This window comes from Anas acuta, chromosome 2, assembly GCF_963932015.1.
Source record: "Anas acuta chromosome 2, bAnaAcu1.1, whole genome shotgun sequence".
Taxonomy (NCBI): Eukaryota; Metazoa; Chordata; class Aves; order Anseriformes; family Anatidae; genus Anas; species Anas acuta.
The window spans coordinates 124,098,481-124,112,148 of NC_088980.1; the positions used below are offsets into that span (position 1 = coordinate 124,098,481).

The window sequence follows — 13,668 nt, forward strand, 5'->3', positions numbered from 1 at the left end:
TAAGCCATTTTTTGTCTATTCTACAGAGATTATGAAAGAGAAGATTGCAATTCTATAAAAATTGTTGGTTTTGGAGCGTAAACCTTCTGAAGGCCGTGATTTTGATCTTCTCAATTACTTACATAGAAGTATTTTTTTTTGGTGACTACTAAATTCTACATTCTCATGCAGTATCAAACACTCAGGACTGTCTCAAAAGCGTATTCCAGCCAGTTTAGTTGTGAATTTCTTGATGTTTTTCTAGCCTAGCAAAGTATAAATTCTCACTGGAAACCTGTGCCCTCCCTCTGCAGGTAGCAACAAAATACTAGCTGTATTCAGAACTATAGTAATATCTAGGCTTGAGGATTAATCCCTGCAGAAATTACTGTAATTTGACTCAGTTTCCCCCTAAAGCATAGGAAGAATTTAAAAACCACAGTTGCGCCTACATAATGGCAATAGTTGTTAAATTCTATAAGAACGGAAGAATTAAAGCAACCTTAGAGAATGCTTGGATAACTAAAATTTTAGCAATGCTTCGTCCACACTGCAGTGGCATGTTTGGCCTTTATGTTTTGTGATTATGACCATTGTTGAAAGAATTGCCCAATGGTTAGAGACTGCTGCAAGGGAAAAATAAAAACAAACAAAACCAACCAAACAAGCAAACAAAAACACACCAGAAAATCCAGTGCTATGATGTAGGGCTAAGAAAGTTTTGTCTACCCCTCCTCAGCCTCAAGATGCAATATAGAAAATATTAAAAATATGTATTTATATACACAAACAATATAAGCACAATATGTTCACAGAAAATATCTAAGCCCAAGCCTATTTTGCACATTTAAAATATGTAATATTTTAAAAATGAAGGATGTGTCCACAAATGAGAGTCATGAAATGTTTTCACAGTGTGTGATCTGATCATGATTTAAGAACGAAGGTTTCATGTACAGGGCACTGCCTAGGGATTAATGACCAACTGGGAGTTGATAGTGTAGGACAAAGCTAAGGAACATTAATTCTATCTAGTTATAAACTCCCCAGAAAATGTCTTATACTAAAATTAGTATTGTAATTACCCATTTTATAAACGAAACAGCAATACTGAAGTGGCAAATTGCTTCTGCAGCATCACTTTTCCCTGTAAAACTCTGAAACGGAAGCATTCCTGGTGACGTGAACATGGTGCTTTTTGAAAGTGAAGTCTGCACAGCCTATGAGATGACACATTTTAGAACAGGCCCTAATGACATACAGTTTATTAGTATGTTGGGTGGCACTGCAGCAAGAAGTCTTGCACAGAACCCTAAGAAATTCTGGAAGCAAAATGAAATATACTGAGAGACATGATCCTGGCACTGAAAAACTAACCATCCACAGTGGTTGGGGTTGCATATAAAACTTTTTAAGTAAACAAAACACACCATCACCACAAAAAATTGGCATAGAAATAAGGGAAGCCTATTTGCCTTGATTTTAATTTGCAGGTCAAGTATAGCACAAGGACCAGTAATAGGTGGTATCAGCCCTTTCAAACAGCTCTCTGCTTTGCATGGGAGATGTGCAGTTATTACGCTGGGCTTGGCCACGAGTGCATCTAGCTGTTCAACAACAGCCTGTGGGAAAAGCTGTCCATAATTTAGCATCAACCAACAACTGCCAGTATTTTCTCTTCGTATGACTACCAGCTAGGAAAAGTTGCCCAGTTTTAAGTCCCTGTGCCATCCATCTCCTCCCAGGCATGGTCTGTCAATCACACAACCGGTCTGCTCTTTTAGACAGAGTGATGACCACAACTTATTAACATAAATTGGAAAATGTAATGAAGATCAGATTACAGTTTGCTTATCAACAGCTTTGAATGTCAAGAAAGTACTGCCAGAGGAAGTCTGGAAAAAATTAAGATAGAAGGAACACAGACCATGAACACCTGATTTACACACAATGCAAAGATTTGCTTACCTGTTCATTAGGCTCAAAGCTTATCTCTTCTTTTTCCGTCCTCATAGCTATCAACTTTGTGCTACCTGAAGGGTCCGTCTTACTGTCCAACCTCTCCAGTTTTGGGGGTATGTCTGGTAAACCAATATCTTTAGTATCATCTTTATCTAGCAAGTAGCGAAGTAGTGCATTATTATTCTTCTTAGGACTCGCTGGCTCCTGTTTAACAGTCACCTCTGAACCAGGAGCTGTGCTACTGGACTCCTGGTTCAGTTCTTTTCCTGTGGCCTCTGCTGTGAGCTTGGCCAAATCTACAGGAGAACTACTGTCCTGCAATAGTCTGTGCAAAATTTTATGCTTCTCCTTGAGCGAGGTTCCATGTGCCGAACCAGACCCAGGCAACCCTCCCGTGGAGTCCTTGCTGACATCTCCCATGGTACTGGACAAGGGCGAAGGCTCCATCTGATCCGATTTGGTGGTCAGCAACTGTAAGAGCTTTGTCTGGCTTTTCCCGTCATGCAGCTTATTCTGTCCATCAGGTCTCTCGCCACTGACAACCGGTGGCATGCTGCTCTCACTGGTATCTTTCTGTTCTCCTGAATGGCAGCTGCTCTCTGCTTGTCCAGTTGTACCTTCCGATTGCTCCCCATAGAGTCCAAAGCAGTCTTTAGAGTCCAGGCTTCCCATCTTGCTTAGCTGGGGAGGATTCATATTCACAGGGGAATTTTGTAAATTTCCCATTTTTAGGTCAGGTGAAGCCAACGATGATCCTAGAGAAACTCCATGGCCCTCACTGAGGGCCTGAAGCGCATTCAGGGAACTGTTGGTGTAGTTATGGCTATTTCCTGTGCTGCTGCAAACTCCCACAGGCGAATGCAAGCTTCCTGCAGGGGAGAACTGACTAGGTGGGATTCGAGGACTGCCTGCCACTCCAGGGCTCACACGATGCCTTGGGGAAAGCATTGAGTTTGGCTGCCCTGGGTTCATGCCGGGGCTGCTTTGTGAGGGGCTATTCATTTTTAGTGCATAGTTACTACCCTGAGGAGTGGATGCTTGTATGCTTGACACATGGTTCATTCCCCCTGAACCACCAAACCTGCCTGCTGGCATGCCCATTTGTTCCTTTGGGCCATTTATGGCAAAATTTATATTGCTACTGATGGTCATATCCTGACCTGGGTTCCCACTGCACATGGCCTGATGGGCAGGGCTGCTGGAGCTAATGGGGTTCAATATCTTTCCCATTCCTTGTCCAGTCAAATCCTGATTCATTCCACAGACATTCTGCTCTCTATGTGGCAAGGGGAAGAAAAACAACCCATTAGCTAAAATGACAGTGGCCAACTTGCAATTACATTACAGAAAAAGAAGCAAAACCCCAAACCTCACTTTAAAATAACACAACAAACCTACGATTAAGAACAAATTGACAATTTGACAAAAGTGATATGCAACTACCAACATGGCTGAGCATTAACAGTATGGTTTTTCTGTAGCTCATTAACAAATCAGTAGAATAGAGGAAAAACAAAATTAGACCTCATCTAAATGACAGCCATTAGAAATGCAGATAGGTTATAATTTCAGACTCTCTCCCTTTAATGTATATCTTTCTTCTACAATTCAGCAAGAGCTAACTTTCATAACAGAGAAATCTCATCTTAAACATCTTAAACCCCCAAAAATGTGTGTTTTACAAGACAGCTGTAGACAGCTGTTCAACAGAGCTTTGAAAGTCTATGAGCGAGCCCCACCACAAGAGTGGATTGGGCTATTCGTCCACCAAGCTCATAGCCAAAAGAAAGTTTAAAAAGTCACATTTCTATACTGCCAGAGTATTTTGATGATGCTCCAAAAAGTATTTGAGCCAAAGAACTACTGGATACTACTCCAGAATGGGAATAATCAGTTAGCAATCCAGTCCTGCACAGACAGCTAGAAAAAGAGAAGAAAACCACTATATATACACAAGCTGAAACTCAGATCTTAGAGTTGAAGGCTGTAAGATGGCAGAAACAGAGAAATATGCACAGAAGAAAATCTTGCAAGAGCAGCTAGAGATCACTTCTCTTTTCCTCAGTAGATTTTAATCAGTTTATGGAAGGATACAATATAGTTTTTACTTCTGTGCTAAAACTTAAATCAGAAAAATAAGGCATATTCCCAAATGCTAAAAGCTATAAAAGAGCCATAGTCAAGTAGATTAGGAAGAAAAAAAAATAGATTCTGAGAAAAATCAAATCAACTCTGGACTTCCAAAAACAAATGCTAATGGAACATTCCTAATATATATTTTCGATTAGATTAAAAACATTCCTACTTGCACAAGATAAGTGCAGATAAAGCTTCCCATTTTGCTAAAGCATGACAAGTGGAAGAACTGAAGCACACAAAGTAGTGGAGTTTGTTACTCCGTATTTGTTAGCTTAGGTATAAAAGCAAAGATGAACAACGTTAACAGTAAATAGAGAGGTGGATTTTTAAAACCTTACTACAGTTTAGATACTACCAGTATCTTAAAAAAAAAAAAAAGCTCTGCTTAAAAAAAAAAAAAAAGCACAAGCAAGTCTATTTTATTTGTAAGTATAAGTTTTAATTTAATAGTGCATTTTTAAACTTCAAATTTAACACTTCATGAAATATCATATATTTTCACTAATCCAGACTAAACAAATTTTAGGTAGCTTTTGGTTTTCCAAATATATAACCTCTGTAAAATGGTTTCAGTTTTAATTATGTTTAGAAATGTTTTCTTCCTTTAAAAAAAATTGATAGTGTGTATATATGAAAACAGCATTGCAATTATAATCAGCAAATAAAATTTGAAATACAATCTGACACAAGTGTACTGGTACATGTAATAACCTAATTCTACATTGAAATTTTGAAGTCTGTGATTACTTATCCTTGACTTTAAGATATTATTGCCTGTGCTTTTTGTTTTTATTTTTTCTTATTTATTTTAACTGATAGTGGTGCCATTTCACAGAATTGTATGTGTGTGCCAGAAAAGAGAAGGAATGAAGAGAGACAAGGAGTTAAAATATGCAGTTTGTCTAAAATGTGATTTTAATAGTCATAATATATTCATTAAAGAGACCCAAGCTCAATATCTAACTGATTCTGAACATTAGGAATTTAATCCACCAAAGTTTTTGAGATTTAATTACATCCAGAAAATTTCTTGTGCCTACTATGAAAAGTACAGGAAATTAAAATACTGAAATTAAGAACATAAGATTAAAGAAAATTTTGTATGTTTAATGGAAGATCTCGATGTGCAAATCCAGCATGCTGCTTGTAATACTGAAATATTTTCCTGCTGTAGTACTGAAATAAGTCTTTTCCTGTGGTAAGCGTCGATTAAAAAAAAATTTGTTTTCATGCTATCTGTTTTAGGTCAACTGAAATGTCCATCAGCCTAAAACAATCTATTTGCTTTGGCAACTTTGTACTTTTGTTCCACCCACACTCTGCAGGGGGAGAAGGAGCTGGTGAGAATTACCTGTGAAGCATATGCAGGGAGATGACAAGCTGAGGTTCACTAGTAGTCTGGGAACGGATGAGCTTGCTCTTTGTTTGGGCAGAAACTATAGTGCCATCAGACAAGGAAAACCGATAAACGGGACTGAACGCTAGTCCCTGCCTCAGCACTGCAAGCAAGAAAACAACAGAATTAATGAGAAACTCTATTACAGATAGCTTAGTCACTCAGTGTCTGATGTTCTAAATCCATCAGCACTGATACCGCAGCCACAGCGTAATTTTTCAGAAAAACAGAAGAATAATTTTGGAAATAAAAAGAGGTGATGATGCATATAAAATAAAGGAACTCATATATTGTAGGGTGATCAAAAGAAAACTTATGAGGAGTGACAGCAATAATAGGGCAGATATTATGAAATACAAATTATTTCAGGAGTGGGTCAAGAAGCCCTTGATGTCCATATCACTTTTCATCTAACTCCTTTTGTTGCTCATACATTTTTCATCTGTATCACCTACATCAAGATTATTAATATAAATGCCTTTAGTTTCTAGATCATCTTTTTCCATTAGTGTCTACTTTCTACTCCCTATTGCTTGCTTAAATTATAACAGTTACTCTCAATAATACTTTAATTTAAAAAGTACATAAATCTCTTACACAGAAACAATTAGAAATAAGAACAGCTGGAATAATAAATTACTACTTTTTGAAGAACAAATACAAAAATGTACAGCTCAAACAAATTACCTAAACTAAAACTGTGCCTGTGCTACCTTCTTCCAGTATTAGATGTGACTGCATGTCAGGTTTGGGGCTTATTTCACTGCACATACTCTGCAGCACTTAAGTTTTCAGTATAAATCTGAACTTCACCAAATCGAGTTATTTAACTCCTGTAACCCCCAGCAACATTTCTTTCATTAAAATGGAAAATCATGTTGGGAAAAAGGTAATCTTCAAACATTGATTCTACTGTTGAAACCTTGCCATCAGTGAAACAAGCCTGAACATTTTAAAAGTCCAAAGGCTATTACATTAGGATCAAAGTTATGGCAGGAGGCAAATACTTCACGTCAGAATGTCCATATAATTGTTTAGGGGAAAAAACAGAAATAAAGCACTACAAATACTGTTATTTTTCAGGTATGCATATTTTCTGTTTTGGTTTGTTTTTTTTTTGAATTAATATTATCGTCTGATCTTCATTTCGTTGCCTTTTCTTGTTTGTTTTTGTTATTTTTTTCATGTGATAATGAAAAGATTGTTTTCCAAGCATGGCTTTATTAAACAGCCTTCACTACTGAGCTACCAGATTTTTCGACTTGCAGGACTGGCTGTGATTGCTTTCCTTCCCTGTCCCCCCACTGTTATATATTGTTCTGCAAGGTTTTAAAGTATTATTTAGGCAGTGAGAAAACAGGAAGCACAATTTAAACAACCAGAGGGGGTTTTCAGAGTAAAAATGTAAAGAAAAACAAAAACCTACAACTGTGAAACAATACAAAGCGAAATTTCACTGTTAGGTATGTCATTGTTTCAGTTTAACCTTTGGGCACCAGAAGGTCCAAAGCTCTTAACTTTAGCGTATACCACATCAGGAAATTCCAATACTCAATGCCAACAGGATACAAGTGAAATCTCTACTTAAATCATTTTCCAAACTAATTCTTTAAGCAAACAAGAATGTTTCCGTATTCCTCTTGAGGAAATGCTATTTTTCTGACTGTGGCCAATAAAAACTTGCCATATATTCTGCACTTTATATGGAGAGTTAATTCAAAAGATTTTTTTGTTGTTGTTTTTTGTTTGTCAAGCTAATGCCAATTTTTTTCCCACTGTATCACCAAATTACATGTAGGAGACTGCTACTTAATTTGCTTCTATTCCCAAACCATAGTAAAAACCTAAGCGACTTAAAAAATGCAAGGGGTTCCTCTGTTGAATGCAAAGATGCTACTGTCCAAGATATGCCTTGTTTTTCTTCTCTATACTACAGGATGGGAACATTTCAGCCATTATTCATCTCTAGTACTGGATCCTTTGCAGCAAAGCAATTCCACAGGTTTTTCCTCCTCCTCTTATCACTTACTCTCTTCACTTCCACAAAAAGAGCCCCCTCATTTCAACCAACTTCACAGTTTATATGACTATCCTAAGCCTCTCCTGCAAAATGATACAGTTAAAACCCCCAAACATGTATATTTTTATCATTTCACACATAGCTGAGAGAAGAGGCACTCAAACCTCAGCACTGAGTGTAAGAGCTGCTAATTTGGTCAGGAATCCTTTGAAGAGGACTGAAGTAACACATGGATGCCACAACAGAAACACCTAAATCATACCTGTGCAGAATGATCCTTACCTGAAACTGCTCTCTCTCTAAGTCCCTATTGCAACTTGAATTGCATACTACCCTCCTTCATCTGTCTGAAATCACAGCATAAGGTTGTGAGCTTTTAGCACTCCTCCTGTATATACCTCAAAAGCTGCTATATTAAATACCACAGTAATTTTGTGCCCACAAATTCCCAAAGTGAAGGTTTCATGAAGGCAAGATATATTAAAAACATATTAAAAAATATTGAATGAAAACTGCATGATTAAAGGGGTGTGTGTGCTTGTATGTATATTTGGTGGAATCCTTTCAGACTCCAACTACAATTCAGTATTGCAGACAGCATGTCAGTTGTTTAATGGCTGTTACAACTACCTATAAATCCTGTTCTACAAATATGAACCAAAGACTGATGCTCCTTCACTGGAAATGTTCTGGTTATTCTCAATTGATTTTGAAAGTACTTTCCAGTGGTTTATAAGGGGTTATTTGTTTTTAGTAATTTGGACCTGTTTTATTAGAATTAACAGTAACAGGGGTTAATGAAAAGAAAAATCCCCACCCAGTCACTACCACAAAAACCTCATGGGGAACCTTTCACAATGCAGTAGTTTCCTACAGCTTACCTTCCATAATCTTGACTGAGTAGAAGTGCTTGTGGTGAATCCTATAACACTTATCTGCTAGATACGGTACAACAATGTAGGGTGCCTGATAGCATGAGTGCTGCATCTTTGATAATTCACAGAGAGTGTTTCTCACAGGAAATGTGACTGTAAAAGTCCATTCTTTTTGCAGAGAAATAGAATGCAGGTCAATGAACTCAATGTGTAAGCTGAGATTCTGAAGAATACTGCGTAACGAACATATGGGGAGACAACATGCAAAGGTCTTGCTTTCTAAAATAACGGCAGTAATTTCAAGATTTAAAGCAACCTCCTGTATAGCACAGTTATAACAAGAAGGCTAAAACAAACAGGGAGAATGGTGTAAAACCTCTCTAGAGAGACCCATCAGTGCATTAGGGAAATAAGCTTAAAAAAGCGATTGTCAGTAGTTTATAAGTGTTCCATGTAGACACAACAAAGAGAACGCAACCAATAGATACAAACGACAAACAATTTAAATATAGAAAGTGCTAAAAATATGAAACCTAACCTTCCTGGTGATGCCTCTTGGCAAAAGATATTTCTCCCTCATGCTGCGAATGGAACCTCTGAATACATCTTCTTACCAAATCCTCCCAGCCAGGTTTCATAGCTGCTCGCATGCTACTTGTGTCCAGTGAAGTTATTTTGCCTGAGATTAGATAAAACAGTTGTTACAGGAATTTCCCCCTTGGGGAAACAAGCAAACAAACAAAACCCAACAAAAGTATATATCTATAAAAAAAAAAAAAAAAGTATTTCACAATACCTTGTAGATCCTGGCGAGTAGTAAAGCTCTCTGATGAAGGAAGAAGTGGTCTTTCTTTCATTGGAGCTCTTCTTGCAACACAAATCAAGCAAGACTGCAAATCTTAAACAAAAATGTTACTTTAGTAATTTGTATAGATAAGAAAGGTTTTGTTTCCAAAAATAATTCAGAAGTATTTTTAGTACACTTTAATTCTTTTTGGGCTAAAATAATATTTCATACCAATAAAAGGATACATAGAACTCAGTAGTTTTACATCTTCACTGTTTCCTATAACATCACAGGAGAAGTGTGTTTGTTTTCTTTCAAAGAAGAAAAATTATTCAAGGACTCCACCATGACCCACAGCTATTGGCATGTGTTTATGCATATACTTGTGGTAGCTCAACCTCTTGAAAGATAAATAATAAAAAGGAATACGATACATGCACAGAGATCAAGTTTCTTCAACACTCTCTGCTTTGTACCTTCTAAGACACATTTCTTAAACATGACCCAAATGCTTGCTGTCCCTGAGGAAGCAGCTTCATAATAAACCATTTTTACTTATCTGAATGCTTGAAATACAATCTAAGGAAATTTACCTGCTGAAGTAGTAAAATGGTAAAGGAAATGGTGAATCACAATTGTCTTTGCATTCGGAGAACTCAAAAGATTGCCAATTTAAACTTTTCTCCCAGTCTCTGATATTCTTCTTACAATTACAGGGGTATAAAATCTCATTAATGTAAATGGTGTTACTCTCAAACCATTATAACAGAACAAATTGGGTACATGTTAGTGAATATACTCATAATCCAACACAGAAACAAACTTCTACAGTTAACTGAAAAAGGGGAAACTTGCACCTTACACCTTTTTATTTTTTCAGAATTCAGAGGCAATTTTATCAACCATACCAGAACTGCTATCCTGTAACTATTTGAGATAGCATGGAAAGAGAATGTAATAACACAAATGGAAAGTGGCAGTTACCTTCACCGTCCTCCTTGAAGGAATTTGGTTGAGAAACAGCAAAGCACTGCATAGTTTCATATTTCTGATGTGCTTCCTGGTTATCATGGCCTTCTTCAGAATCAGCAAGAGGTTTTACCAGCATCCGACAATTAAAGGTATGGCTATTACGCCTAGGAGTGTCACCAGACCAAGATCCCCCATTCACTGAACAAAGCAAAGATCATACAGTGAGATAAACCTGATAGCAATCATTTCTACAGCTTATCCATGGGAAATTAATCAAGGTGCTTTGCAAACTGGTCAGAAATCAAGCTAATTTGATAGCAACAATCCATTTTTAATATTAGAGTCCAAACCAGCAAGTAACAAGGTAATTTGTAACTTTCTATATTTAAAAAACATTGAGGTCTAATTTGTTCAGCCACTGTGTCTTTTTTAAGCAACTTATAATGACAGCAGTAGAAAAGCAGAGTAAAACTCTAAATATTGGTTTATGTAAAGGTGATAGAGTACATTGAAAACCCTATTGGGTAGAGATAGGCTAACTTATGGGCCTAGAAGAAAAAAGGCAGTATGTAGGATCTACCCATTGAATTAAAAACTCATCAATGCAAAAGAGACAACAACAGCGTATAAAAAAAGTCTGTGTCCAGATTAGAAATAGAAAGATAATAAACTGATATGGATTTTATAAAAACAAAAAGTAATGCAAGCAGGAACGTATTGAAAAACAGAGTCCCAGCTGCAATGGAAAAGACTGAAGGGATGACAACGACCTGGGTGGATAAAACTAAACCCTAACACAGTGCTTAAGATAAGTAAAAAAGGAAACAAAATCCTGCCATGCACAAATATAGGTAGTGGACATCAGTCAGAGCAAATTAATGTAACACCACATAAAGAAATAGAAGGGTCATATTTAAAATACTCTTCATTTGCCCTCTTCAGCCATAAAATGCAATAAAGGCAGTAATTTATGGGGCTTAGCCATTAAAAGTGTTACATTTTCAATTCTTCAGGGGTTTGTACACAAAGTCATAAAATGCTAAAGTGAATTACATAATACTTTTTAAACTGCTGTGAGTAAATGAGGAGTTCTGTATTGACTTTTTTTTTCTTTGCACTGCTTCCAAAATATCATGACGCTAAAACCAATATTAGTATGAATGCAAAAATGGCTGCAACTAAAACGTTTTCTGAAAGGGAAGGGTAAATATTGGTAAGACAAAAAACACTGTAAAAAAAAAAAGCAAAAGGAGCTTTCTCATTTTGCATAAGATATCCCCCTCCTTTTTAGATGCTTTTAGAATAACCAGCCTAGAAGACTGACAGCTAACAGAGTTAAATGCTGTCTTTTAGTGATTCACTCTAAAGATCCATTTAAAATATCAGTTAACAAATAAGGCAAGACTGAAAAGTGGAGGATGCTTTTCAGAAAAATATAAATCATTCATACAGCTGATATAATGCATTAAAAATAAATAGAATATGATGAAACCATAAGCAGTGGAAGGGCTTTAACTAAAGTTATGGAAATGCTGATTTATGAAAACAAAGTTAAATAAATAAACGTGTAAGAGGAAAACATATATACCTAAAGATTTTGGCAGCAGGATTTTGACAAATTCATTGTGGTCCCCTACATGCAGGATGCTATATATGCTTGTGTTCATCAGCTCTTCTTGGTTGTACCTTAGGTACTGCGTCACATTCTCAGAAACAAACATAACATTGCCTTCTGGGTTCACTACGAAAAAGAACCCATCCAGGGCCTGAGGGGAAAAACAAAAAGGCAAGGGGGTGGGGGGAGAAACAAAAAGATATCCGATAAATAAATTCACACTTCAGAAGTTCTTTATGAAGCTTTCGGTGTCCGTTCCAGTTCTTATATTCTTGTCATAGCAAAGTCCACAATTCATATTGAACATATTATCTTACTTATATCAAACCAGTTTAAAAGCACAGAAAGATGGATGCACACCTTGCAAAATGATGAAATCCACAGATGGAAACAAACATAAAAATCCAACACCAACAACAATAACAACAATAAATTTTGAAAAGCGAAGAGGCTGCTACCTATCTGCCTGCCTATTAAGCAGGAAACCTGGACTAGAAGGCAGTTCTGCTAAACACAGAGCCTGTTCACTCCTCCTTTCACCACAGGGAGACTGATCCTGGAGCCCAGGAAAACATTATAGGATTTGCTACAAGAAAGGCTCTCTCTGCATCCCCAGCAATGTATCTTGGTCCCATGGAGCCAGGAATGCAAGAACCTCAGGGTTATAAAGGAGAGAAGGGAAGCCCAACCTGCCCTAAGGCTGAGAGCAGGGCAGCAGTGAGGTATGCAGAGGATCCTGCAGCTTTAGTCCCTGCTCACAGGGCTGTTTTCATTTCCTTGTTTGACACCAGTTTAATTTCACCTTTTCATCTCAGCTCCACGATGTTCTAAAGGACTTAAAACTTCTGCAAGGAAGTATTTAAATTAGGCGTTTCTTAAATTATGCTGATGGTTTCCCCTATTATCTCATGACGGAGACAACACGGCTAAAGGATTCTTTCAGATACCTGCTGTATGCCATCTAAAACCTAAGCTAAATATTACATTGTTTCTACGTGATCAGCATAAAGTAAAAATCCGAGTATCAGTAAAACTTCTCATGTAAACTTTCTTTTTTCTTAAGATGCAAGCATGATTGTGCAAGCTAGAAATATTTCAGAGTACATCCCTCTGACTATATGTCATATGAGCAGATAAGGAGGATTTAAACTTAAAGCACCAAAGCTTTTGATCTAAGCATTCAATTAAGAATTAACCCCTGCAGACTTCTGCAGCTTTGCCTGATTTATTCACCTCTCTCCAAACGGTGGTGGGAAATCACTGAAATGTTAGTTTGCATTTCAGTCTAAAACCAGAAACTACTATATTGTGCCTCCAGGGACAGAGGCAAATCAGAAAACCTGGTAACCCGTGATTTAACAGATTTAAAAGCAAATGGACCCATACTAAGCCTGAACTTGGCTCCCTGTAAAACAGCTTAACAAGGAGAAGCTGCCACAACAAGTGTATACAGGCACGTGGCATTTTTTGATATGACCAAACTTGCATTCAACGCAACTTACATGTTGGTGTTAACAGGCAGTTGTCAAGGACTCAGGCTACATATACATATTAAAAATGCTGCACACGACTGAGCACTTAGCAGACCCAGACGGTGCAAAAGAGGAGGCCAAGCAGAAATGGTATTTCTCTCCTCAGCCACCTACCAGGGGCATAAAGAGAGGTTCACAGGGAAAAGACAAGACACAACAGACACAGGCTGCAACTCAGGAAACTTCATGGAGATCTACATTTAAAAAAAAAATCACCATGAAGGTGGTCACATGTGGGAAGGGGCTGTCCAAAGAAGCTGTGAAATCTCCTTCCCTGGAGACATTCAAAACAGGGCTGGCCTCTACCCCAGACCACCTGCTTGGGACCTGCTCTGCGTGGGAGGTGGGACCCCGCAATCCCCAGGAGTCCTTCCCAGGCTAAATCAGGTAC

At 37.5% G+C, this 13,668-nt stretch overlaps 1 protein-coding gene across 3 annotated transcripts in view; it reads right to left on the reverse strand.

The window, feature by feature from the left end:
• NCOA2 (nuclear receptor coactivator 2) overlaps positions 1-13,668 on the reverse strand; it is a 197,165-nt gene that overhangs the window by 41,017 nt on the left and 142,480 nt on the right. For all 3 annotated transcript variants that reach the window (XM_068672055.1, XM_068672056.1, XM_068672057.1), the window contains 6 exons: positions 11,719-11,896; positions 10,143-10,328; positions 9,168-9,269; positions 8,910-9,050; positions 5,432-5,579; positions 1,948-3,217 (listed from right to left, as the gene is read on the reverse strand). In XM_068672055.1, coding sequence (XP_068528156.1) covers positions 1,948-3,217; positions 5,432-5,579; positions 8,910-9,050; positions 9,168-9,269; positions 10,143-10,328; positions 11,719-11,896 — 2,025 coding nt within the window. The remainder of the gene's footprint in view (positions 1-1,947; positions 3,218-5,431; positions 5,580-8,909; positions 9,051-9,167; positions 9,270-10,142; positions 10,329-11,718; positions 11,897-13,668) is intronic.